Source organism: Phyllobates terribilis, unplaced genomic scaffold, assembly GCF_046119375.1.
Source record: "Phyllobates terribilis strain yellow unplaced genomic scaffold, ASM4611937v1 Scaffold_8__6_contigs__length_399053987, whole genome shotgun sequence".
Taxonomy (NCBI): Eukaryota; Metazoa; Chordata; class Amphibia; order Anura; family Dendrobatidae; genus Phyllobates; species Phyllobates terribilis.
Window position 1 is genome coordinate 318657349 of NW_027362768.1, and position 27996 is coordinate 318685344.

Sequence of the window (27996 nt, forward strand, 5' to 3'; positions counted from 1 at the left end):
TTTAATTTGCAACCTGATGGAGGTCAGTATAGATGGACTAATAGACCAAGTCCCACACACTGCTAGAAGCCCAAATATTTTTTCAGAGCTAGATGCAGAAAAAAATTATATTCAGTTTGCAACCTGATGGAGGTCAGTATAGATGGACTAATAGAATGATGCTATGCCCAAAAGATTTTACTTCACTAGGTGCAGTAAAAAAATTGGTATTCTATACACAGGTGGTATATCTTGCAACACAGATAGGCTACTCCACTGACTAACACACTCTGCAATAGGCCAAAAAGGATTAGCTTTGCTAGATTCAGCCAAATGCTGTGAAAAAAACTTGCACAGCACTGGCACAGACCTGCCTGGCAAAAACTGATAGGAACTGATGTAACCTAGTCCTGAAAAGGACTCCAATTACAATTAGTCTTTACTCCCACAATCTATCTATTTAAGAGCACAGACCTGCCTGATAAAAGTCGTAGGAAATGCTGTAACCTAGTCCTTAAAAGGACTGCAATCACAACTATTCCCTACTCCCAAGCTATCTGTATATTTGTGCGAAAATTGGCTTGAAATTAACAAGGTATAGCGCACACAGCAACAGCGGTGCCGTCTAACACGCAGATGCAGCAGTGAGAAAATGGTGGCGACGGGGAAAATGGCTTGGTCTTATAGGGCAAGGACATGTGACATACACTGCCAATCACACATGCCCTTGCTTGTGTGAAAAAAAGCACTTCGCTCCGTGTGTGCGCTGCTGATAGGCTGACAGATTGCACCTCCCCACTGCAAATGCGGGAAAGAGAAAAAAAAATGGAGATCTTCATTGTTCCTGCAGAGATCCATCCCCTGCCCCTCCCCCCACCCCGCTGTACACTCAAACTGCGTATTAACATTAATTTTCATCATTACTGAGAAAAAATCCAGTTATGATTTTGGTGCACGAACAGTTATCGAACATAACCTCGAACAGCCGAATTTTTCTCAAATTGTTCGTGTTCGCCGACCGGCTCGAACACCGCCCAAAACAGCTCGAATTTGAGATTGGCGAACAGTTCGAGTAGAACAACGCTCATCTCTATTTATCACCTCCACTCTAGAAACGTTGTATGAATGTATGGCTGGACCAAATATCCATGTCAATAAGGAAGTCTGGGGTGATTGCTATCAACAGTGAATTGCCAACCACAAATTTTTGATTCTGTCTATATCCAGGCTAATGATAATTAAGCTTTCTCTGTCCCTCTCTTTTCCCCTGGAACTCCGAACATTGCAGGAGAAATCAGTTTATCACGTTTAGTGCTGGATATTAATTGTCCGGTACGAACCCCAAACTTTTAACTTCGTGTTTGCTCATCTCTAATGTTAACTGGTGGTAACCAACAGCCTATTCCTCACACTTCTTGTCACACTTTATGTGTAAAATATTTTCTCTGGTTTGTGGCTTTCCCTTCCTATTTCTATGGCTAATCTGTGAGCTGTAGCATCAACTCACAATGGCTGTTGCATTCCCTGCCTAAGCTTTTATATAGGCTATGTTAGTTGATGTGATAGCTTTAAGGTATTTTGGTGAAGCTCGCCTTGCCGCGCCTGTTGTCATATATTAAATCTCTGGCTAATACAACATTCTATACAGTGTAAAATACTAGTGACCATTTTTAGACAATTCACTGGGTTTAGCAAATTCCTAAAAATGTAACTTCGAATCGATTTGCTCATCTCTAGTGAACATGAATTTGACTGCAGGATCACACGGTTTTTGTTGACGCAAATGTAGCACCCCGAGGGCTCGGCTGCTACAGGGGTATTGCACCTCAGTCCAGAGGTGTGATATTCCACTCCCGGGTAAGGATGGAGTGTGGACCGGGGCTCAGTAAGCTGCATGCACCACACACACCCCATTTCCGAGGAACAGACCAACGGTGCTCCCACTAGACAGAGTGCAGGCACGACAGCTTCTGTTCCTGGCTGGAGTGGGGAGGGGAAAGTACACCCAGTGGTGTAGGAGCAGATAGGGGTAGGTCTCTGGGCATAGATAGGAGCCCATTGGTTGCTAGTCACCTGGGCTCACACATAGAGGGAGGTATAAAAGGTGGGCACCATCTTAGATCAGGGTTCAGTTCAGAGAGGAGGAGAAGAAGAGAGGAGCTCAGCCAGAGAGGGCTGACAGGGAGCTGTGGCTCAGTCTGGGCCCAGCTCCAGAGGCAAGCCTGGAGTGGAGGCCAGAAACAGCAGAGAGAGAGAGGAGGAGGAACAGAAAGGAAAGTAAGAAAGGAACTGGAACAGAGGAGAAAGGAAGCAAGGAACACAGAGAAAGGCCCAGAGACACGAAGGCAGAAGGAACCCCATATGCCCAGGTGAGATACTGGGTGAAGGGTTGGCAGAGCAGGGTACCGGAACCCGAATTGGTGGAGGCGACTAATCCTCAGCCAAAACCGGAGGTTGTGACCACATCTTGGTGCGACCCCTCACTACATCCACCAGAAAGGCATACCACATAGGGTCAGGGAGACCGGAGAGAGGTTTCACCAACAGAAGGCCCGAGGAAGCTGGACAAAGGTGGATCACTGGTGAGGACGGCCAGTAGAAAGGAAGAGAGGGGAGCTTTCAGCCACACTCTGGAATTGCTTGGGAGTTGACCGAGTCCCTCACCTGGTGGACGCAGCACGGCTCGGGCGGTCACTGCTGGCCGAAGTGACCGGAGCAACAACTGTGAGTAAAGCTTTGGAAACTGCACCACACGTCTCTGTGATTCCTTGCCGCTCCAGCACCACTAGCACTGGGACCCTCACACCATCACTACCAACATCATCCACTTTAGCTGACCTGAGGCAATACTTCTCCCGTGGGGAGTCATCCCATACTCAGCTGCGCAAACAACATCAGCCTCAGCGGTCTGCAGCGCAGCGGCGGTCCCCACTGACCGCAATCCACGGGTGGCGTAGTCGGACACTTATTACCATACATTTAGACTGCCACTGGTTTGACCACCCTGGGCACGGACCGGGTCACCGCCACGGAGAACTACAACCCCCAGCGATCCGGCTCCGGGTATTCCCCCTGCACCGCAGCAGCAGCACAGGCCCAGGGGGCGCGTCACATAGATCTGCATAGGGATTGCAGAAACATTACCTACTTTATAGGTCATTTTGTATCAAGAGTCAAGACTAGTTGCAAAGTTTCTTTTAGATGCATTGGAGCAAAAAAATAAAGTTGCAACACTGTACATGTCCCTCAAATCAGCTCACATCAGGTCTGAAATATTGCATGATTGCTTAGTCGAATTAGAAAATATAGCAAAGTGAAAAATGTTACCATACAGACCTTTAATAACTACTTTGTGGGGGATACATTTAGGAAGCAGACGAGATACCAGCATCTTACTTTGACCTTGTGTAGATCTGTTTAAACTCCTTACTGTGTATGATGGTGGCATCTGTCTGAAGTGTTTGGAATGACTTAGCTGAGCCATTGAACTGGAGCAGTTTCACTTCTTTTGTGTGGTGCACAGCTGAGGTCCTCAGTCTGACAGTGTATCCAGAGGTCATTAATCATAGTCAGTTGTGGATGGCTGCACAGTACATACTGTGCAGGTGGAGCACTCAGCGGGCCCTGTAGTGTGGATCCAAAGTCTTTATTCTGCAGAGATGAGTGTTCAGATCCTTCTCTCTGTGCCTGTAGATGGAGCTTACAACACGCTAATAGTTCATTTAAATATACTGTTATCTCAACATCCCTTTGGTCATATTTTTTTATTTTTATTTTATTTTTTTCAATTTATTTATTTATTTATTTATTTTTCCCCTCTATTATTTGCAAAAGCTGAGCTAGAACAAAGAGACCTGCACGTGTAGCATATCTGGAAGTGAAGGCCCACATTTCATCTATGTGCTTTCGCATGGACTCCATGTTGTAGATCGTCCCAATTCAAGTGTGAATGGAGGTCAGCTGCAATACCCCACAAAGACCAGAGACAAAAGTAGCACTGTTTCTGAAAGAAAGTGTCACTGATTCACTGATCAAGCTATTTATTGTCAGTTCGGAAGTTAAAGATATAGGTGATCATTCAAGATGTGGCTTTTTACATGTTACCGAATCTCCACACATCGTGGAATTTGAAAGCAAATCATATAGCAATTGGGCATCATGGTGGGTGTAATTTTGGATAGGCCATCAATGTCTGATCAGGGGGCCATTTAGATGGAACAGTCGGCCGGAATTGCTCAGTTATGGAGCTGCACAGCACAGCTCCGTCGACTGTATAGTGGTCACGGCTGGGTACTGCACATCTGCCCCCCTATTAAAATTAATAGGGGGCGGATGTGCAGTATCCGGCCACGACCACTATACCATCAGACAGTGATAATATTGTAGGCAAAAAGTAATATTCCTAATACTTCAGAAGTTGTTTTTTATAACTTTAAGCAAATGTCCACCATTACACATCGTTTTATTATTTTTAATGTAAACAGGTCCAAAATTTTGTGCTAATTAATTTCTTTATTTAGTTCGATCAATGCATAAACTAATGTTAAAAGAAAATATTCTTGTTGCCTACAGTCACCACTAGAGGGCACATAGGAGTTTAACCCCTTATGGCGTGTATCAGCCAACAACTTAAAGTGTTGGACTGACCCTGATCCACATATAACTCTGTAATGATGTTTTGGAACAGTATTTCAAAGTCTGCAGCTGCAGGAGCTGTGAGCGGTCAGAGTCATGAAGATAGTGATGATTTTATAGGAAGCAATAATAGCATTTCCTTCTCTTTCCTAAGATTTAATGTGATCGTCGGATGCTTCATCTAAGCAGACCCAGATCAGCGCTGCAGTGAAGGCAGGAGGCTCAATTTCCCCTGTGAATGGGCTAATATGACTTCTCCAGTTTCAGGGGAAATCAGCAACAAATAAAAATGTATTTAAATGTTGGATTGCCCCTGAAAGTCTTTTAGGACCTTATGTGCAGCACAAAGATTGATACACATGAAAAAAATAATAGATAAATAAAAAAGCAAAAAAAAAATCCACCGCCAGTCAAATTGACCCAATAAAAGAAAAAAACTTTGAAAAGTAATTGCAACAAAAAGGAAGCACCATGTCAAATGTATTTTAGTGGTCCTTTGTGGCTGTAAAAAAAAAAAAGGAAAAATAGGCACATATTTCCTTTTTTTCTTCATATGTTCCCCCAATATCGGCAGAAAAAAAAAATGTATAAAAATTAGATAAAAACTAGTTCCATTACGTCACAATGAAGAAGCAAAATTTATTTTAATATAGGGAGTGAGAAAAAATTGAGACAGCATATACAAAAGAATTAAAATGTTTCCGGGTTGTGAATGTAGGAAAATGGTCCGGTCTAAAACTGGTTAATTAACAATTAGTTCAAATTATAAACAGTCTGCAGCAAAAGCAAACTCCCCTTAGTGGTGACTGTAGACAGCACAAATTGGAGGTCCTCTTCAGAAAAATAGATCTTCCGCTATAATAAATATATATTAATACATTAATTAACAGAGCATTTCAAACCTAAAAAACCTGTTGTTAAAAAAATTAACATTGATTACAAATATAAATATATATGAAACAAACAAAGTTCCTCATAACATTAATACAAAGATCCCTTCCAAAATTGTCAATAAAACCTAAAGCGACCATGAAGGAGCATACGATCAAAAGTGATAATCAATAGCAAAAAATGTATTATAAATATAACTTAAGATGATAACAGTGTATGCAATACATTGCATGGAGATATAGGAACATATTGTCAAAAGGGGAAGTGATACCTGAAACTATTCAACAGGCAAGCATAGCCTCATAATGTAGTATACAGTAATATACAGAAGTACAGTGGGGAAAAAAATATTTAGTCACCCACCAATTGTGCAAGTTCTCCCACTTAAAAGTATGAGAGAGGCCTGTAATTGACATCATAGGTAGACCTCAACTATGAGGGACAAAATGAGAAAACAAATCCTGAAAATCACATTGTTTGGAAAGAATTTTTTTTTCAAATTTTGGTGGAAAATAAGTATTTGGTCAATTACAAAAGTTCATCTCAATACTTTGTTATATATCCTTTGTTGGCAATGACAGAGGTCAAACATTTTCTGTAAGTCTTCACAAGGTTGGCACACACTGCTGCTGGTATGTTGGCCCATTCCTCCATGCAGATCTCCTCTAGAGCAGTGATGTTTTGGGGTTGTCGCTGGGCAACACGGACTTTCAACTCCCTCCAAGGTTTTCAATAGGGTTTAGATCTGAAGACTGGATAAGCCACTCCAGGACCTTGAAATGCTTCTTATGAAGCCACTCCTTCGTTGTCCTAGTGGTGTGCTTGGGATCATTGTCATGCTGAAAGACCCAGCCACGTTTCATCTTCAATGCCCTTGCTGATGGAAGGAGGTTTGCACTCAAAATCTCACGATACATGGCCTCATTCATTCTTTCATGTACGCAGATCAACCGTCCTGATCCCTTGGCAGAGAAACAGCCCCAAAGCATGATGTTGCCACCCCCATGCTTCACAAGAGGCATGGTGTTCTTTGGATGCAACTCAGCATTCTTTCTCCTCCAAACACAACGAGTTGCGTTTCTACCAAACAGTTCTACTTTGGTTTCATCTGACCATATGACATTCTCCCAATACTCTTCTGGATCATCCAAATGCTCTCTAGCAAACTTCAGATATGCAATGGCTTAAGCAGGGGGACACGTCTGGCACTGCAGTATCTGAGTCCCTGGCGGTGTAGTGTGTTACTGATGGTAGCCTGTGTAACGTTGGTCCCAGCTCTCTGTAGGTCATTCATTAGGTCCCCCTGTGTGGTTCTGGGATTTTTGCTCACCATTCTTGAGATTATTTTGACCCCATGGGGTGAGATCTTGTGTGGAGCCCCAGATCAAGGGAGATTATCAGTGGTCTTGTATGTCTTCCATTTTCTAATTATTGCTCCCACAGTTGATTTCTTCACACCAAGCTGCTTGCCTATTGCAGATTCAGTCTTCCCAGCCTGGTGCAGGGCAAACAGTTTTGTTTCTGGTGTCCTTCGACAGCTCTTTGGTCTTCACCATAGTGGAGTTTGGAGTGTGACTGTTTGAACTTGTTATCAGTATAAAAGACACCTGTCCGCAACTTCAAACAGGTGCCAGTACTACAGATAATGAGTGGAGTACAGAGGAGCCTCTTAAAGAAGAAGTTACAGGTCTGTGAGAGCCAGAAACCTTGCTTGTTTGTAATTGACCAAATACTTATTTTCCACAAAAAATTGAAAAAAATTTCTTTCCAGATCAGACAATGTGATTTTCAGGATTTGTTTTCTCATTTTGTCTCTCATAATTGAGGTCTACCAATGATGTCAATTACAGGCCTCTCTCATCTTTTAAAGTGGGAGAACTTGCACAATTGGTGGCTGACTAAATATTTTTTTTCCCCACTGTACATGACTACTGCCCCTAGTAATATAGAATACTATGTCTGAGATTTATTAGGCTACCTAGGGACTTATATATCTGCATGTATTGTTTTTGATTAATAGAGACACCAGATCAAAGTTAAGAGAAAAAAAACAAGGCTAGTGAATAAGTCCCTATAAGTTCATCAGTTGAAACTGCACAGGCGGTGAAACGCACGTCGAGGTGCTAGCATTATTGCTACATTATTAGCTATCATTATTAGCTATCATTATTGCTACAGGTAACAGATCATTTATATGATCCAGCATACTATTTCTTAATACTCATTGGGATCAACTTATCCCTTCATGGTCGCTTTAGGTTTTATAAATATAAATATATATGTCTTCACATTTTAGAAGAAGCCATTTGGGGGCCATACAATATGTAACTGGAGCACTGGTTGCTGATTGGTTAGAATTTAATGATTTTAATTAATTCAGCTCAACTAATAAAACCGTTAACACTATTATGTCCGGGTCAGAAAAAATGCTTAAGGGCTATTCTCCTTTCCCATTTTTGGATGGGTAAGCCCGCCTATGTCTTCAAATAATGAAGAGAGTTAAAAGAGTCTTAAAATAGTTAAAAGAGTAATAGAAATTAGAATAAACTGCAAAGTCATGAGATTAATGTGAGTGAAAAATGCTCAGTTCTACAATAAACAGCAGTAAGTAATCTGCCGCTCATGCTAATGAGCTATCAAGACGTTCTTTCTCTTCTGGGCTCCCATGTTCAGTGGTAGAAGCCATACGTTCCACCTCCTTGAGCTCTTTATGATATTTTGCCATAATTGCTGCGTAGGCGCATCCATATACCGCAGCTGCCAACATCATTAGACATACAATTCCACAAACAACACCGGTGATAACCACAGTGGCTATGGCGTGCCTCAAGTTGGCCGGCCTAGGCTTTGGTTTTGGTTCACATTCATGATGACTCCCATCCATGTGTTCCCCGTGATATCCATGTCTTCCATTATTCCTGTGTTCTGAGCTGTGTTGGTGAATATTGGCCATTGGGAATGAAAAGCTGAATAAAGGACAACTTTTAAACAACTCAAATGGGACTTTGAGAAGATCCTTTCCTTTACGGTTCTCTGGGCTGGCGCAGATCAGCTCATCAATAAAACCACCTAAAAAAGAACAAACAATAAAAATAAGTAAAAAAAAGAGTTAAGACAAGGAGGGTTAAAGGTTTTAATAGCTTTATATGAAGGGCTTAAATGATTTATTTAATGTCACCATTACTTAATAATGACATTACTTAAAGCTTACATTAAAGGAGTTGTCCAGGGTAGGGGCTCAAGTCTGCAGTCACCCTATGTGACTGCAGACTTGTGAATCTTCACACAGCGCACAGTGCGCACTGTTAGGATTCCCTGTGATTTACAGTACAGACCAAAAGTTTGGACACACCTCCTCATTTAAATATTTTTCTGTATTTTCAGGACTTTGAAAATTGTACATTCACACTGAAGGCATCAAAACTATGAATTAACACATGTGGAATTATATACTTAACAAAAAAGTGTGAAACAACTGAAAATATATCTTATATTCTAGGTTCTTCAAAGTAGCCACCTTTTGCTTTGATGACTGCTTTGCACACTCTTGGCATTCTCTTGATGAGCTTCAAGAGGTAGTCACTGGAAATGGTTTTCACTTCACAGGTGTGCCCTGTCAGGTTTAATAAGTGAGATTTTGTTGCCTTATAAATGGGTTTGGGACCATCATTTGTGTTGTGCAGAAGTCCGGTGGATACACAGCTGATAGTCCTACTGAATAGACTGTTAGAATTTGTATTATGGCAAGAAAAACGCAGCTAAGTAAAGAAAAACGAGTGGCCATCATTACTTTAAGAAATGAAGGTCAGTCAGTCCGAAAAATTGGGCAAACTTTGAATGTGTCCCCAAGTGCAGTTACAAAAGCCATCAAGCGCTACAAAGAAACTGGCTCACATGAGGACCGCCCCAGGAAAGGAAGACCTCTGCTTCTGAGGATACGTTTATCTGAGTCACCAGCCTCAGAAATCGCAGGTTAACAGCAGCTCAGATTAGAGACCAGGCCAATGCCACACAGAGTTCTAGCAGCAGACACATCTCTTCAACAACTGTTAAGAGGAGACTTTGTGCAGCTGGCCTTCATGGTAAAATAGCTGCTAGGAAACCACTGCTAAGGACAGACAACAAGCAGAAGAGACTTGTTTGGGCTAAAGAACACAAGGAATGGACATTAGACCAGTGGAAATCTGTGCTTTGGTCTGATGAGTCCAAATTTGAGATCTTTGGTTCCAACTACCGTGTATTTGTGCGACGCAGAAAAGGTGAACGGATGGACTCTACATGCCTGGTTCCCACCATGAAGCATGGAGGAGGAGGTGTGATGGTGTGGGGGTGCTTTGCTGGTGACACTATTGGGGATTTATTCAAAATTGAAGGCATACTGAACCAGCATGGCTACCACAGCATCTTGCAGAGGCATGCTATTCCATCCGGTTTGCGTTTAGTTGGACCATCATTTATTTTTCAACAGGACAATGACCCCAAACACACCTCCAGGCTGTGTAAGGGCTATTTGACCAAGAAGGAGAGTGATGGGGTGCTACGCCAGATGACCTGACCTCCACAGTCACCAGACCTGAACCCTATCGAGATGGTTTGGGGTGAGCTGGACCGCAGAGTGAAGGCAAAAGGGTCAACAAGTGCTAAGCATCTCTGGGAACTCCTTCAAGATTGTTGGAAGACCATTTCCGGTGACTACCTCTTGAAGCTCATCAAGAGAATGCCAAGAGTGTGCAAAGTAGTCATCAAAGCAAAAGGTGGCTACTTTGAAGAACCTAGAATATAAGACATATTTTCAGCTGTTTCACACTTTTTTGTTAAGTATATAATTCCACATGTGTTAATTCATAGTTTTGATGCCTTCAGTGTGAATGTACAATTTTCATAGTCATGAAAATACAGAAAAATCTTTAAATGAGAAGGTGTGTCCAAACTTTTGGTCTGTACTGTACGTATTTCTAGTTACATTGAGACTAGACGTATCCGGCCTCGTTCAATTCACTTGTATTGACCAAGGCCGTGAACATCTAGTTGGCATGTGACCACATGTTTGCAAATCATATACTTGCGATCACATCTTTAAAAAGAAAAACTGTATTTTGTTCACCATCATTCTACAAGTGAGATTAGCCCGAGAAGACAACATGAGCCCCTGAGCTCACAGATTGCCTGCAGCACTGTTGATGTGATGCCAGTAGGAAGTAGGCCGTATGCAACTCCACTGCTGTGACCTAGGAATAATGTGGTAGAGGTTATCTCCAGGTCACTGCAGCCGCTCAGCATTTAGAAAGACAGGGATAGCAGTCTGAGCAGCTTCTTCCCATTATAACCCACCCTCGCATTTGATCAGAATATCCAATGGGGGCAGATCTTCTTACACATGAAGGGAGAGCAGCGGAGCTTCCTACAGCACATGCTCATAGATACCTATCCTGCTAAATAAAGGTATTTCATAATGTGTTCATAATGAAATTTTCTTTCTTTATTTTTTATACTCTTTTAAGAAGAATGTTCAGTTGATAATGTTTTTTTTGTAAAAGTTAAAATGACATACAAAACAACAAAAAAACAAAAACAAAGTGATCTTCATTTTACTATCTCACCGCCCACTGGTCTCTACTTCTCGGTCCCCCTTGACGCAAAGAAAATAACTGCTCAGTCAATCACTGCAATGACCACCTCTGCAATTACTGGCTGAGCGGTCGTTTTCTGTGTGTCGAGCAAAGAGCCAAAAATTAAACTGCTGAGACCTGAGATTTACGATGAAGAGGGGACATCGGTGGATCTTTGCTAACACAAGTACGGTACATGAAGTTACATCAGGAATCTATTGAATCATATGGTTTTTTTTTTCAAAGTGGTTTACCCCTTTAAGATTTGAAAAATTACGAGTTATTCTAGACAAGTTTTAAAAAATTATTCACAGATTTGTTTTGCTACTAATTCTTTTAGTAGATGAGCAGATTTAGGGCAATAAATAGGGATGAGCAAACCCGTGGATGGTCAAGTTCATTTGGTTTGACCGAACTTTAGTTCAAACTTTGGTTCGGGTATCAGAACTCTACCGGAACTTGAACCCAAACCCCATAGAAGTCGCTGAGGACCCAAACTTTGTTGCTGTAAAATGGTCGCAGTAAGGGCTAGGGGACTGCCAAAGAAAGCAGAGTACCAACATATAATCTCTCTCTCTTTCTGCTCTCGATCTTGAACTCAGAACACTAAATTCGGAATTCAGCACTAGGTGTCTGGTACGAACCCCGAACTTTACTGTTCGGGTTTGCTCATCCTTAGATATAAGCAGATTATGGAAAATCCCACTTCTGGAAACATCAGCAGTTATGGGGGTAACTGGCAGTAAGTGTTGTTGAATTCACCTACAGCACAACAGGGGAAATGAAGAATTGCACAATGTCTTTTGAAATAAATTGTCTATTTGTGTAATGCATGGGGTGCTATTTTAATTGTATATGTTAATATATTTTATCTATAAATTTATTCTATTTATTTAAAATGTTACACATTTTATATATTTTATTTTTGAGAAATACAGTAGGGTGCAAAATAATAGCAGTCCAATATGAGTTATCAGATTAATCACTGTTTTTGGTATAAATTATATTACCACATGTCAAACGATTTACCAGTTGGTGCAATAGATTCTAAGAAAAGCAACAGACTCCGCATTCATGAGCCGCATGTTTTTGAGTCTGTGTATTTGAATAATTAATTGAAAGGGGGTGTTCAAAATAATAGCAGTGTGGAGTTCAATTAGTGAGGTCAATCATTCTGTGAAGAAACATGTGTGAATCAATTGGCCCTTATTTAAGGGTGAAGCCATCACATGTTGTACATGCATTTCCCCTTGAAAGCCTGAGAAATATGGGTCATTTGAGACATTGTTCAGAAGAACAGAGTACTTTGATTAAAAAGTTGATTGGAGAGGGTAAAACATATAAAGAAGTGCAGACAATGATAGACTGTTCAGCTAAAATGATCTCCAATGCTTTAAAATGGAAAGCAAAACCACAGAGAAGAGGAAGAAAACGGAAGACTACCATTCGAATGGACCGAAGAATAGCCAGAATGGCAAAGGCTCAGCCAATGATCAGCCCCAGGATGATCAAACGCAGTCTCAAGTTACCTGTGAGCACTGTGACAGTTAGAATACGCCTGTGTGAAGCTAATCTCTTAGCAAGAAGTCCCCGCAAAGTCCCACTATTAAAAAAAAGACATGTACTGAAGCAGATACAGTTTGCAAAAGAACACATCAACTGGCCCAAAGAGAAATGGAGACACATTTTGTGGACTGATGAAAATAAAATTGTTCTTTTTGGGTCCAAGGGCCCGAGACAGTTCGTCTGATGACCCCCAAACTCTACATTGAAGCCATAGTACACTCTGAAGACAGTGAAGCATGGTGGTGCAAGCATCATGATATGGGCATGTTTCTCTTACTATGGTGCCGGACCTATTTACCACATATCAGGGATCATGGACCAGTTTGCATATATTAAAATACTTGAAGAGGTCATGTTGCCTTACGTTGAAGAGGATATGCCTTTGAAATGGGTGTTTCATCAAAACAACGACCCTAAACACACCAGTAAGCTAGCAAAATCTTGGTTCCAGTCCAACAAAACTGAGGTTATGGAGTGGCCAGCCCAATCCCTGGACCTTAATCCAATAGAACACTTGTGAGGTGAAATAAAAAACAAAACACTGGATGGTCAACAAATGCCAAAAAATTGAGGGATGTGGTCAAAGCATCCTGGGCTGGAATAACAGTTGACAGGTGCCAGAAGTTGGTTGACTCTATGCAACATAGATGTGAAGCAGTTCTAAAAAGCTGTGGGTACACAACTAAATATTAGGCTAGTGATCCACAGGAATGCTAAATCCTCAAAAAAAAAGTACATATTATGAGTTTGCAAAGACAACTGCAGACACTGCTATTTTTTAGAACAGCCCAATGTTCATTTTTTGTTATTTTCTGTAAAGTAGTTAAACATTTTATACATTTCTCTTCATGTTTTGAATTAGAAAATAGTGTGCAATGTTCCCAATGCATGGAAATAAAAACTAGTATAAAGATTTTGTGCTTAACTCATGTTTTTGAACACACTGCTATTATTTTCAACACTACTGTAGCTGAGTAGTGCAAAGATCATTTCATGGCATTGCTGACTAATCAATATCCCATGTAGAAAATCAAGCTTACAATACTAATAATTTTCGTTCTGTTGATGTAACATTTACTAAATCCAGGATTATGGCGATGATGATGCTAGCATTTGTTTTTCTCATAATTCCAAGTCTACATAATTATAGTTCTTTTATGCATTGGCGACCTGTAAGAATTTAAACCTCTGCATGTCTCCGCATATGAAAAGGATCAGATAATGGGTTATTTGACACAGAGATACAGCCCATAATCTGTTACCTGGCATAAAGAATAAATATTTTAGGCAGACATCCTATTTGGACTTCATACTGTTCATTTTTCTATGGATTTTTGGATCATGAAATACATTTGGATCACCGTTTCTTTTTTTTTCATGCAGCTTTTATTTATGGACAGAACCTCCGGAGAAAATAGAGGCAGCTACTGCCAAAAGCCTCTGAGTAACTGGCTTGGTTTTGTAGGTTTTATGCTGCAATTTGTGATACGAGCTTTTAAAAAATATAATATTAAAACAACTCAATTTTATTGACCGGTGTAGCGGCACCACAAAAAATGTGAAAAGTACCAACTAGAAAGTGGATGAAAAATCGATTAAAGTAAAAAATAATGTGAATCTATTTCTACATTTACAGTTGGTTTCTTTCATGTTATATTTATGTCCTTTTTAGAGTTTACAAAATCTTTTCAGTATTTGCAATTTCACTAAAAAACGACTTTTAAAAAAATTTAAAGGAGTTTTCTCATCATGACAATGTCTTGGGTGGTAATGAAGCTCTCAAGTATCATTTATTGCATTGGGTGAAGTTGTGTCTACTTTTAGTATTTATGCTGGTGAAAGTGTTTTATTAGTACATGATGGCCACTTCAATTAAAGGACGTCCATGTAACGCATAGAGAGTACAAGTCTTCTTGAGCAGGGAGCAAAGACTCTCAGTTCTGGCTCATAGAGTAGGATCTCAAGCAGCATCAGTGAAATTAATTTGAAAGGGATGCATGGTCTGACTGGTAGACCAGAGGATCATCCCAGCGTACTCAGATTTTCACATTAATATCATGAGGTTTATAACCTTTTTCATGGTGAAAGGGTCCATCCAATGTTTCAAAACTCAAAAGAAACTCTTATTTCCCTGCAAATCAAGTGCTGTCTCTACTGGCAGTCTACCCGCTTTTGGTTTTCAAGCAACTGTCACATGTCTGCTGCAACCAATCAGTGACCTTAGCTTTATTGGTCATTCACCAAACCAGTGGTATCACTAATCATGGACTCATGATACCAAGTGTAAGGCAGGTGGACACTGAGGCCACACCAGTCATATGGTGGTCAATTGGAAACAAAACACTGGAATGGCCATTTAAGGATTTGTCTGGCTCTAGTTAGGAAGTGAAGAAGTAAACCAGAAAAACACATGAGCATTAATCTAGTCTGGATCTGGTTAAGAAATGAAGAGGTAAATTGGGAAGACCAGCTTAGCATTAGTCTGGATCTGGTTGGCAAAGAAAAAGTGAACTGGGAAGACTCTGTTAACATTAATGTGGATCTAGTTGGGAAACGCAAACAGATACCAAGAAGACTATGTGATCATTAGTCTGGATTTGGATGGCGAAAAATAGAGGTAAACCAGGAAGACCATCTAAGCATTAGTCTGGATCTGGTTGGAAAAGAAGAGGTAAACCAGGAAGACCATCTAAGTATCAGTTTGGATCTGGTTACGAAGAAGAGGTAAACTGGGAAGACCATCTAAGTATTAGTCTGGTTCTTGTTGGCAAAGAAGAAGTAATCTGGCAAGAGCCTGATAACATTAGTGTTGATCTGGTTGAGAAAGGAGTCATAATGTAAGAAGACTATGTGAACATTAGTCTGGATTTGGATAGGAAAAAAAAGAGGTAAACCAGGAAGACCATCTAAGCATTAGTCTGGATCTGGTTGGAAAAGAAGAGGTAAACCAGGAAGACCATCTTAGTATTAGTCTGGATCTGGTTACGAAGAAGGAATATTGGGAAGACCATATAAGTCCATTAGTCTGGATCTGGTTGGGAAAGAAGAGATAAGCATAATTTATGTTTTACTAAATTTACAGCTGTTTCTAAAAATATTTTACAGGCTAGATAACTCCTATATCTCATAAAATAACTGTTAATCTTCATGGCTGATCACATGTGAATATTGGTAACATCACGGCATATAATATGAATAAAAAAGACCTGTATAATGAGCCCTAAGACTTATTGTCTGGTCGAAATTGAATGAAGGATCATTTTAGTTTGAGCTATTGCATAATATGCTTATACACATGGAAATATCTATTGGGATTATCTATTCTTGGGGTCTATTTAAGTTTTGTATTGTCATACATCACTGTAATTGCAGATGTACTGGCCCTTTAAGCACATGTAAGATCGTATACTAGGATAGTACTTTGCAGTACAGTTTATAAAAACCAAATTGAAAACTTGGCCCCTAGAGGGTTTCTAGGGAAGCTTCTATTCATACTAAGTAGATTTACATGGCATATTGATGCAGATAGATGACTAGTCATCTTTTCAGAGGCAGATGATAGCTGCTTCCATTGTGCAATAGTTTAACCAGACTTTAGGACATGTGGACTCAAGCTGAGGCGTTCATATAGACAAATGAAGAGAAAAGTTACTCGCTGGAAGGAGTAAAATCTAAAATGCATTAATAATCCTTATGAATGTTAATATGAAGCATAAGAATGTCTGACGGGGAGCCTGGATGTCTTCTGATTCGTGTAGTTACACAACATCGGAGGTCCTAACAATTCCCTAAGAGCGCTCATCCCGCCTTTTCGAAGCCTTTGCAATTTTTACTGTCAAGTTACTGATTGTCGTCTAGAGCAGATTCAGCACATATTGCGTACTATCCAGAGACAGCTTCCTGACAAAAGACATTAGCCGCGCGGTGGTAATGTCAAAAACAGGCGAAGTGAACAATCGAAAATTGCATAAATTCTGGCACAAGTGGATTCTCAAATAAAATGCTTGCTTCTACGCGTTGAGCAAGGATGAACATAACAGATAATGTGGCTACTATGGGGCCATTAGAAAAAGTACCTTATTGGTTTCGTAACCTTTGCATAAGAAGTATGGCAATCTAAAAATCTAAAAACTACACTGGCCAAAAAGTCAAGAAAGGGTGTGAAGGGGGAGGCAAACACTACCATAGGAAACCCATTAGTATAAGTGCAAAGATTGTAGTGTACTGTCCCCAAACAGTAGTCCCATACAGCAATACTACTCTATAATGGCATTGATTGGCTAACTCCTATTCAAAGCCTTAAATGAAATCTGTCACCATATTTTTGCTACCCCAACTGATAGCACCATGATGTAGGGGTAAAGAAGACCCTAATTCCCGCAATGTGTCACTTATTTGGCTGCAGCAGTTTTGATTAAAAACTGTTTTATCTGCTGCCTATCTACCAGTTCTCTGAATGGTGACCTCTGTATAACCCCACCCACACCACTGATTGGCAGATTTTTGAGTACCCTGTGCATAGGCTGAAAACTTCCAATCAGTGGTGGGTGTGTGGTTGGACTACCTAGCAGGAGTACACATTTTATCACAACTACAGCAAGTGGCCCAGTAAGTGACAAATCACTAGAATCAGAGACTCTGCCCCTACATTATGCTCTTCTCAGATTAGGTGGCAAAAACCTGGTGACAGATTCCCTTTAACCATGGAACTATAGAAGCACATGCAGCAAATTTTGTTTCAGATAAAAACACCACCATTTATCAGCCCGGCCAAACCCTTAAAATCAACTTTTTTGTAATTGCAAAAATCTTCTAATCGCTTATAAGAATTTTGGAGATTTCGATGGGATAAGCTGACTATGTAATGTGCAGTGGCAGAGAATCAACTCTTCCTCGATGCCAGATGTTAGAGGAAGAGAGATCGGGCATATTTGAATTTCAAAATGTCTGATATTTTGTTCTCAAGAGAGAAAAGATGTCAGTGCAGTTGATTTGTTTTTCCACAAGTGTTCATTGCCTTAAATTATTTTGGGCAGAGTACTGGTTCTTGTTAAAGAGTCCAGCTCTATAGAGCATTGCCTGTAAGACTCCAAATTCAGCTGGTCTCTTTAAGGAGAACCAGTAGTTCCACAATGTGTCTCAAGGGCATTGTATTCAAGCAGCCAGACACTGATGAGGGGCAAGCACCCGAAACAGCTGTCTGTAGATGAGTTTATTGTTTGTCACCATCCAGTGTTTTGGTTTATTTCAGTGGTGGAGGAATGCTATTAATCAAAGGTCACTGACCCTTAATCTTATACTTACCCGTCGCCATCTTCACCTTTTATCAGCACCTCTCCAGTCCCGCAGCGCCATCTTGTAGCCACAAATTCTGACTTACCGGAAGTCAGAGGTAACGGTCACAAGCTCTCAATGCAAGTCTATGAGAGCCAGAACAAAACTCTCATAGACTTACATTGAAAACTGATCTCCGGCTCGCCCAGCAAACACTGGAGCAATCCGGCAGGTTACATCCTCCTGAAGACCGACCAGAGCGGCAGCGATAGAAGATGAAGATGGTAGCAGGTAAGTGTAAGACTAAGGGCTGGAGACTTTGATTTGAAGCACCGCTCGTGACCATGATATGACTAGATCCACACTGCTCAGGAGTCAGAACCGTCCGACCACTTCACGTACAGATATACCTTAGTAAAGGCACTACATGGCCGAAAAGATGGTTTATTCTGTGTTTCAAGGGTCGGTTTAACTTTTATAAAGCTACTACCTTCATTTACTATCATCTGAGTGCCGAAAATGTTTCTTATTCATTTGAAGACTACATCATACTTCTGAGTAGGAATGAGCAGACCCGTGGAAGTTCGGATTCAGGTACCCGACCTGAACTTTAGTCCAAACTTCGGTTCGGGTAACAGAACCGTAGCTGAACTTGAACAAGAACCTGAACCAGACCCGAGCTTTGGAGCAGGAAAGAAACGCACTTCCCCCAGAACTCTGAACATTGCAACAGACTTTCGGGAGAGGTCCGTGTTCAGCGTTTATCACCGGACATTAACTATCCCGTACGAACCCCAAACTTTTACGTTTTGGTTCATTCATCTCTACTTCTGTGCATCTACTTTTCACCACAGTCGGAGTAAACCTATTTATCTTCTATATATACATATATATTACTGTATATATATGTATACATATATTATATTTTTATGTGCTAATATATGTAAATTATGTCTAGTTAGTTACTGATCATATGCTAATATATGTATTGTTGAGTTGAGTTTTATTGCATTCTGATTTAGATTTAGTTATTCCCATATCCTGAAGGTTTATTTTTTTGGACTTGAGCCACAAGAAACAAATATCTGTAACAGACTGGTGTTTAAACATACCCTGCGAAATAATAGAAGTAATTCAATCTTAGAAAAAAGTATTGAAAAATGCAATTAAGTATTTGGCTGATGAGCTGTGAAAATATGATGTTTGCAGAATTTGAGACTACTGTTCCTTACACTCTGACATCTGTATACAGTAACAGATCATTTACAATCATGTGTAAAATGAAGGAAGTGGATTTTTGCTAAAACCCTTTTTCTCACTCTTAAATTGACCTCCGGCGATGACAGTAATAACATTTTTGTATTATTAGGACAGACTACATGTGAAAGGACTGTGAGGACTGTTGTATTACATTTTCCATTGTGCTAGTAGTATCAGCTATGATGTTTTTTTATCTACTGACCTTTGTATAAAAAGTTCTCCAGCCAAAGTTTAATACCCAGAACTGGGCAGCTGCATTGCCAAGGGTTCGATTTTGCAAGCAATATTTTAAGGTTTGTGAATGTCTCCAGGACCATCCTGTCAACTGTTTGTAGATGGTTATTTTTCAGTCCAAGAAAGGTAAGGTTTCGAGTGCTGTTTCCTAAGGTTTCTGGCAAAATGCTGATGTTGTTAAGAGACAAGTCCAGTTCCTTCAGAGCAAGTAGAGGTGTGAAAACCTGACCTTCCAGATAATGGATGAAGTTGTTGGTCAGATTCAGGACCTGCAGAAAATGTAGATAGTGGAAGGTATACGGTGGCACTCTCGAAATGGAGTTGTTAGACAAGTCTAAAATTCTCAGACCAAGAACGTTAATGAACGACGTATGGTTGATAATTCGAATCTGGTTACCCTGCAAGTAGAGGGCTTGAGTTTGTGATGGCAAAAGACTTGGGACATCCAATAGTCCTCTGTAGCTGCAGTCAACTGTCCTTGAAGAAGGCTGACAAGTACAGACCTCTGGACATCCCCAGGTTGCATGGAATATCATCATGACACATGAAACAAATAGCAGTCCACCTAAAAAAAAGCCCAAAACATATAATGTGAATGATCTTTTCAAAATGAGAATTTGTTTGGAATTTTTTATTTTAAGGAGTTGGCCACTTAGCAATGACATTTCTAAAATGCCGTATATTCTGCAACATAAAACTTTACATCTTCCAATTAGGGATGAGCGGACTCGTGGAAGTTCTGGTTCTGGTACCCAATTCTAACTTTATTCCTTATTCCAAAGTTCATTTCGGGTACCAGAACTTTACCCGAATTTGAACCAGAACCCCATTGAAAACAAAAGGGACCCAGACTTTTGAGCTGGAAAATAATTCTCTCTCTCTCTTCCCAACGAAGTTCCGGGACATTGCAACAGACTCCCAGGAGAAGTCCGTGTTTGGCGTTTAGCACCAGACACTAACTGTTTGGAACGAACCTCGAACTTTTAAGTTTGAGGTCGCTCATCTCTACTCTTAATTCCTTTCTCCGAGGCACGCTGCTCTGTATGGATAGGATGTACACACAACAGGCTGCAGCAGTCTCTGTGTCCTGAGCTTTTAAGATGTCCTGTTGAACACTGGCGGTTAACAGTAGATATTCTGGTGACTCTACTACCTGTACGGGCACATTGTCCCACAGTGCAGAAGACAATATAGCCAAGGAGGTGGTAGAGGTAGAAGCTATCTACTTTGTCAAAGCAAAGCTTAAAGTGAAGGTACCGAGACCCAGGACTGGCTCTAGTACCTGAAAATGGATGTATTAGCTTTCTCTACAATAGAACATTTTCCAGTAGTAGGCCATATTTAAAGAAGCACTCCTCCTTCTATCAAAATTTTTATCCTCTTAATAGATAGAAATCATATTATATAACACTATGTTCATACAATTGCTCATTTTGCCTTTCTAACCAGTTAATTCTTCTCTTTTCTCTGCTCTATGTAGAAACAGGAAGTCTCTTTTCACTGCATGAGTCATCCCCCTCATCAATTCCTGACCCAACTGCTCCCTCCTTCCCCTGCCAGGGACTTTTGCAGTGAGTCATGACTCATACAGGGAAAAAAGATTTCCTGTTTCTACATAGAGCTTAGAAGGATTCAGCTAGTCAGTTTTTAATCACGTGATGTCATAGACCTAATTGGAAGGAGAAGAATTAGCTGGGTAGAAGGGAAAAATTAGCAATTGTAAGTACACAGTGCCATATAATATGATGACTGCAATATAGTAAGAGGATAAAAACTTTGATGACAGTGCTTTTTAAAGGTAGCTAAACCCATTAAATTATTACCAGCCGAACATGCCCAATCGTCTGATTCTTACAGTTGTTTTCCCACGAACAAAGTTCATTGTAAGCAATAGATCTTGGAATAAAAATAAGTTCCACAATTCGATGTGTTAAAAAAATATTCCTGTGCTGAGATGCTGTAATGTCTGTATACTCTTTTGCTTTCTCCCCTGCCCAGGAGCTGTGGTATGATCAGACCATGTTCCTGCACGGTCAGACACAGCCATTACACAGTACACAGCAGGGGCACATTTATAAGATTATGTCAGCACAGGAACATTTTTTTTATTTTAATACATCCAATTGTGAAACTTATTTTTAATTCCAATATCTATTTTTTTTTCGATGGACAGCCCCTTTAATGGAAATTGGTGCCTAGTAGCAGTTTACACCACTCTCCCTCTTAAGAACACGTGTACACTCAGCCAAGCCAAGCGTGCATGTGTATAATGGGGAAAGACCAGAGGGAACAGCTGTCAGATGAACAGGAAAGTATATGTTAAACCTTAATATGGAAATATGGTGTAGTTAATAGATGTTGAAACTATGACAAGCCTATGGCAGTGTCGGCCATAGACAGAAGAGGGCCCCTGTGCATGAACAGTATATGGACCCCCTATTTATGTCTGTGACACATGCTGCTTGCTAATTTGGAGCTGGATGTGGCCCCTTATCTACCGGGCCCCTGTGTTCCTGCACAGGTTACATCAATGATATTACCGCTCCAGGTCTAAAGGTATGTTCACGAGTGGCGTTTAAGTGTTTTCACTGCATTTTTTTTATGCAGTGTATTTGGTACATAAAATACGCAGCATTTTACTGTACCATAATCAATGAGATTTCTGAAATCTCATACACACAGTTTTTTTTTTCAACGCAAAGTTTTAGCCAAGATGCAGCATGTCAATACTTGCAGCATTTTTGCGGGACTTTTCCCCGATTCAAATAAATGGGAGACAAACTTAAAACATTGTTAAAAAAAATGTACGTATTACATATTGCAGAAAAAAATAAAAATGCAACGTGTGAACAAACCCTAACAGTGTGTTGTTACCTACAGGTAGTTTCAGAAATATACTAAACTTACTACATTATCTAATGTGGTTGAGTTATCATAATCTACAGGCCAATGCAATGAGTAATCCAGCTCTGCTGTATCAGTACATGATACATTCAGATATATTCAGTACCTCTGCATACCCGTCTAATCCGCCGCATCCTCTGATAGTCTCATGTGTCATGAGCTGACGCACTGTCGAACGCGAAGAACATTCTCTTAAATGCCTCACAAAGAAACATGATTCTTTAAAGTCCTGGCTGGCAAACACTAAAGGACAAGAGATTCCCGACAGATATGAGCCGGCAGCGGCGTTCAATACTTTCTCTTCGCTGACATCTGAACAATGCTACTCAATGCAGTCGCCCTTACATTTTAATACCTGTGTTTGATCACCTGCGTATCACAGGCGGCATTGTTAATCTGCCTTCTATTCATTTCATTCAACCTTTAATGCTCTCAGTCTCCCGCAGCTTTGTTTTTTTACATTTTGTAGAGAATCTTTATAGGAGTTGACATTTCTTTAAAGTGGTTGTCCAGGCTTGGGCTACAAGTCTGCAGTCACTCTATGTGTTTTCAGACTTGTGAACCCTCACAGTGTGCACAGTTCTCCTGTCCCGGCACCAGTAGCAGGCGGTCATTTGACCGGAAGTATGTGGCTTTCACACTTCCAGTCACATTCCGACTAGACTTTTCCGTCCTTCACTCAATACACTTGTATTGAGTGAGGCTGCACACGTCTAGTTGGCATGTGACCACAAGTATGCAAATCTCGTACTTGCGGTCATTCACCCGTCCACTGCCGGCACCGGAGAATCCTAACAGCATGCACATTGTTGACTTATGCCCCGAACCAGGACAACCTTTTAAGTATTTTTAATGTTAAAAATTATAGGGTTTTTCCCATAAACCACAGCTATCACATCCACAGGTTACATGATAAATGTTAGATTATTGCTGAGACCCCAAGAATACAGTGATTAGGGACCCCAAATCCCCTATGTTAGTGAAGTGGTAGAATTCCAAGACGTCCAAGACACCAAACAGTAATCCTTGTATAAAACTTGACTTTTATTCCATAGTAATAAAAAATGTAACAACAGAAAGCCTTGTCTTCCAGTAGTTATATTTTTTAATACTATGGAATAAAAGTCAAGTTTTATACAAGGATTACTCTTTGGTGCCTCAGACTTCTTAAAATTCTATTGTTTTGGACCTAGTGGGAGGCCAAACCGAGGAAGCACAAAACCTATCATGGTGCATGAGGTCAGTCCACTGAACATGTAGTGAGCATGTGCGATGACCACTCCCACATTGCACATGCTCCATAGTCACGGTGAACTTTGGGATCCTTGTTTTTGTAATTCATGTGGGTCCTTGAGGTCGTATCCACAACAATCATACCCCTATGGATAGATGAAATATGTAGTTTATGGGACTATCCCTAAATTTTATATTGTTTATGTATCATACGACCAGCCCATTGGCTGCTATGAGGATCTTGGGTAAAGGGGTTGGTCCCATTCCCTTGGCTATTAGGTGCCGAATAAACACCAGGTTTGGGTGGAATAACCTAAAACTGTAAAAGGGACTTTGTTTTCACTGAGAGATTGGACCTCTTAAGGTTTGACATTTCCAGCACAATGGGAACTGTTTATAATTTATTTCTGCAGAATTACATGCCGAAGAAAAAAGTCTGCTTTCTAAAAGTTCTCAAGAAAGTCAATCCAAGGTCTGTCACTCCAAGTCATTCTCCGCCAAATTTAATTGAAAGAGAGTTTCCTAGCGTTCATTTGCGATCGGTGTCACAGATATCTCTTTATCTCACGGCCAACTTTGCTTTCTCAGTACTTGAACTTGTCCTTTATCTACTGTTAAAACATTTGTCAAGAGGAATTGTTAAAATGATAAATGAGGTCAGAAGATCACAAAGTGATATTCAATCCCTTAAGTTGTGACCTAGTCCCAAGGTCCGTGACTGTGATTAAGAAAATACTCTATTGTTCACAGATATTTTTTTTTCTCTTCTTCCTGTGAGCAGAGGGGAAATCTTCACCTATTTTTATGGATCCAAGGACAGAATAGAATAATTACACAATATTGTGCGATTTTTTTTTTATTTTTCACAGAAGCCAAAAATCTTGTATAATCGACTGAAGCCCCCCCCCCTTTCATCTTGTATAGCTTAAAAAGAATTTCTTATTTTGTAGTTGTTAATTTTTTTCATGTATATATTTTTAGATTACAAATTTGGAATAAACTGTTATTTCTATTAAAAAAAAAATCTTATTTATTTTTTTATTTTAAAATACATTTAGAAAATTATTTTTTTCTTCTTTCTTCACTCTTTTTACATTTTAGATATTGTTATATTAAAAAAAATAAAAATAGCATTAACAAAACAAGGCTTTTTCTAACTTTTAGGTAAGTCTGATAATTTTAAAAAATAGGGTTCTTTGGGACTTTGGTAATTAATCTTGGATGAAATGGGGTGTTTTACCCTCCAGAACAATGACGCATGTGCTCTCTTTCAAATGCTTTTGAGAAGGGGCTGCACCACTGATAAACCATTGATGATCGGGGGCGTAACTAAAATAGGTGCATGGGTTGCAATCGCACCTGGACCCAAGAACCTAGTGGTCCCAAAAGGTCTCTTTGGCCATATGAAAAGACCATTACTATTAAATACTTGCAATATTTGGGGGCTTTTCCATTGGGGCCTACAAGCTTCAAGTTACGCCATTGTTGACGACCCAAGCGACAGAGAACCTCCTTCATTACTCATCAAACTAAATGAAGATTGAGACCAACTGAAGGGACACATTAGGTACAATTGGTGCACTAGTGCATGGCATAGAGATTCTATATTTTATTTCTGAAAGTCTTCAAATCCTAATTTATCAAGCACCACGCCCTCAAACCGCGCACTAAACCTAACAAACTGTATACGTTTTGCCCAGGGTTTTCCTAAAGAGACCAAAATGGATCCAATGATGAACCCAAGGACACCCAATGTAAAAAAAAATCATGGACCCATTTTTTTCAAAAAAATTACCAACATTGTATTAAAGTTCTATCTGTTGCACGGGATCTCCATGTTCAGTGTGAACAGTCTTTACATACAAGAGTCTTTTCCTCAGTCATCAATGTTAGCCAGCCAAAGAATCAAGATGGCAACTGGTGATCAGATGCCTTACAACCTTGTAGACAATGCAAACAGAGGTACAAAACAAAATCACCCTGTGTAGATCCTCTGTTTAATGTCCCACTGGCTTTAAAGCACTGAAAAAAAGCATCACGGTAACACAGTTTGTTCATAGATCATGACTCGTCACCAGTTGGTCTGTTGGATCTAAAGACCCTGATGAATTAACATCGTGCAATTAGAAACGTACATTTTAGCTGACAATGCCTCCAGTCGGGTTTTGTCACATAGTCTTCCTAAGATCAGTATAACAAATATTGGCAAACTCTGGCTTCTTGGCATTAACTTAGGTGATAGTAAAATGATAGAAGGGTCATGTATAAGAAATATCCTGTGGGTGTCTCAGTAATGCAACAAATGTGAATAATGTGCGGCACCACGCACCGCCGAGAAGAGTGCAGTAATAGTCATCTAAAATTGCTTCCTTTTTAAGGACTCAATCACAAGTTTGCACCCACCAAGTTATGATACCAAAAATACTCTGACTCCACTGACCTGTACATTCCATGCATAACGATGTGAAGAGAGATAGATAGATAGATAGATAGATAGATAGACAGACAAGAATAAATATCATGCATTTATTAAGTATGAATAAATTGATTCTAAACAAATCAGATTAATTTAGAATTTTTCAAAATTCACGGATTCTAGAGAATCCAAATTTTTGGAAATTTGACTTGTGCGAATCCAGCAAAATAACAGCCTATGCTTTATAGATAATTAAATACGCTAGATGGATAGATAGATAGATGGATAGATAAATAGATAGATAGAGAGATAATAGATAGATAGATAGAGATATCCTTAATAAACTGTAAATTTGACGAACAAGAGTAAACAAACAGATTGGAAAAATTAAATAAATATGATGGATGCCTCGACAATTACCATCTATTGGCGATCCGTTACCCATAGGCTCACAAAAAATATTTCATTTTTTTTTTTTCATTTTTTTTTCAGTTTGTTTTTATCTATCAATCCATCTATCTATCTATCTATCTATCTATCATGTATCTGTCTATCTAGCTATCTGTCAGTCTATCATTCTATCTATGTATCTATCTATATATCTATCATCTATCTATCTTTTTTCATTTGTCTATTTCTCCATCTGTGTATATATATATATATATATATATATATATATATATATAGATAGATAGATAGATAGATAGATAGATATACAGACAGACAGAAAGATAGATAGATCAGTAGATAGATATAGATAGATACAACGATAGAGTGAGATATAGATAGCTAGATAGATAGATGGATGGAATGATAGAGTAAGAGATAGATATGAGATAAATAAATAGATAACAGATAGATAGACCGATCTGCCCTTCCACATGTGTCCGTGTGCTCGCTCAGCCTCTACAGATGTCTACACACATGACCTTTTTTCTGCAGTGAACCATATACATATTTTATGAGTTTCTCTCGCCGGGGGCTCTGGGGAGAATTATCTTCTAAATCTCAGGAAAAGTTGTAGGAAATTGCTGTAGGGTTGAGAAATGTTAACACCGGGGATGTTTTTTTTTTTTTGTGGCTATTTCTCTCACCTTTCATTGCTGACTGCGCCGTCGGCCCTGTTACCAGGTTTTCACAAACATGAACCGTAGAAAGCAAAACATTGGAAAAGTTGGAACTTGTCTGGTTCTCAATCCATCTTCATTAGTGACCTCGATCCGAGTGAGACACGCTCCTTCTCATCGCCTCTACACGCGTGTGTTGTTGTGAGTTGCCCATCACAGGCACAACTGGCTATTTTTGCCTCTTGAAGTCCCCTCATAATGTTTTTTTTTTCCAGGCACCATCAAAGAGATGTTGTCTCCTTTACTCACTCATCGGGGCCCGGGGAGTGACTAACTGTCATGTCACGGTGGACAGCTGTAACAGGCAAATCTCATCCACAGTCCGAGGCTTTCTCTGACTTAATCTGTCTGAAATCGAGGTCATACAATTAAGCCGCCTTTTTTTAATCCTGCGTTGGTTCTGAATTCTTCAGAATTATTGCTCATGCCAGTCGTGGTGAGATCAGGTGACAGCGGACGTGTCATTGGGGGCCGTGTGTTAGCCTGTGTATCACTAGACATCGATTTGCATGTTGATGACAGAGTTTGACAGGTCAACTTGTTTGCATTACCCGGGGATCATTCCTTGTGACATGTGAAAAGAACTCCCTTGCTGAGCTGACATAAATTTGGGCTATGGGTTTTCTCTTTACTCCTTTTTTAAGAATGGGATTAGTAATTCTTTCCAAGTAGCCTCTGACAGATATATATAGAGTTCACTTGTCGGAGGACTCATGAACTTGCCAGAGAAGTGCCTATAGACAAGTGCCATCTATAGAGGAGCACTTTGCTCTCTGAGTGATCCATGCAAGTCCGCGTCGCTTGGATTACAACCGAGGGGTTAAACTTGTGATGAGAGTCACGCTTTCCCCGGCACAGCTGCCCTTCA

At 40.0% G+C, this 27996-nt stretch overlaps 2 protein-coding genes across 4 annotated transcripts in view; one reads left to right on the forward strand and one right to left on the reverse strand.

The window, feature by feature from the left end:
• Positions 1 to 27996, forward strand: part of CACNA2D3 (calcium voltage-gated channel auxiliary subunit alpha2delta 3) — a 1591404-nt gene that overhangs the window by 1315599 nt on the left and 247809 nt on the right. The gene's annotated exons all lie outside the window — the stretch shown is intronic.
• LRTM1 (leucine rich repeats and transmembrane domains 1) lies at positions 4055 to 27519 on the reverse strand. The gene is made up of 3 exons (XM_073644586.1): positions 27096 to 27519; positions 19417 to 20013; positions 4055 to 8574 (listed from the first exon to the last, which is right to left on the reverse strand). The coding sequence occupies exons 1-3, from the start codon at positions 27100 to 27102 to the stop codon at positions 8126 to 8128; spliced, it is 1053 nt and encodes a 350-aa protein (XP_073500687.1). The 5' UTR covers positions 27103 to 27519; the 3' UTR covers positions 4055 to 8125.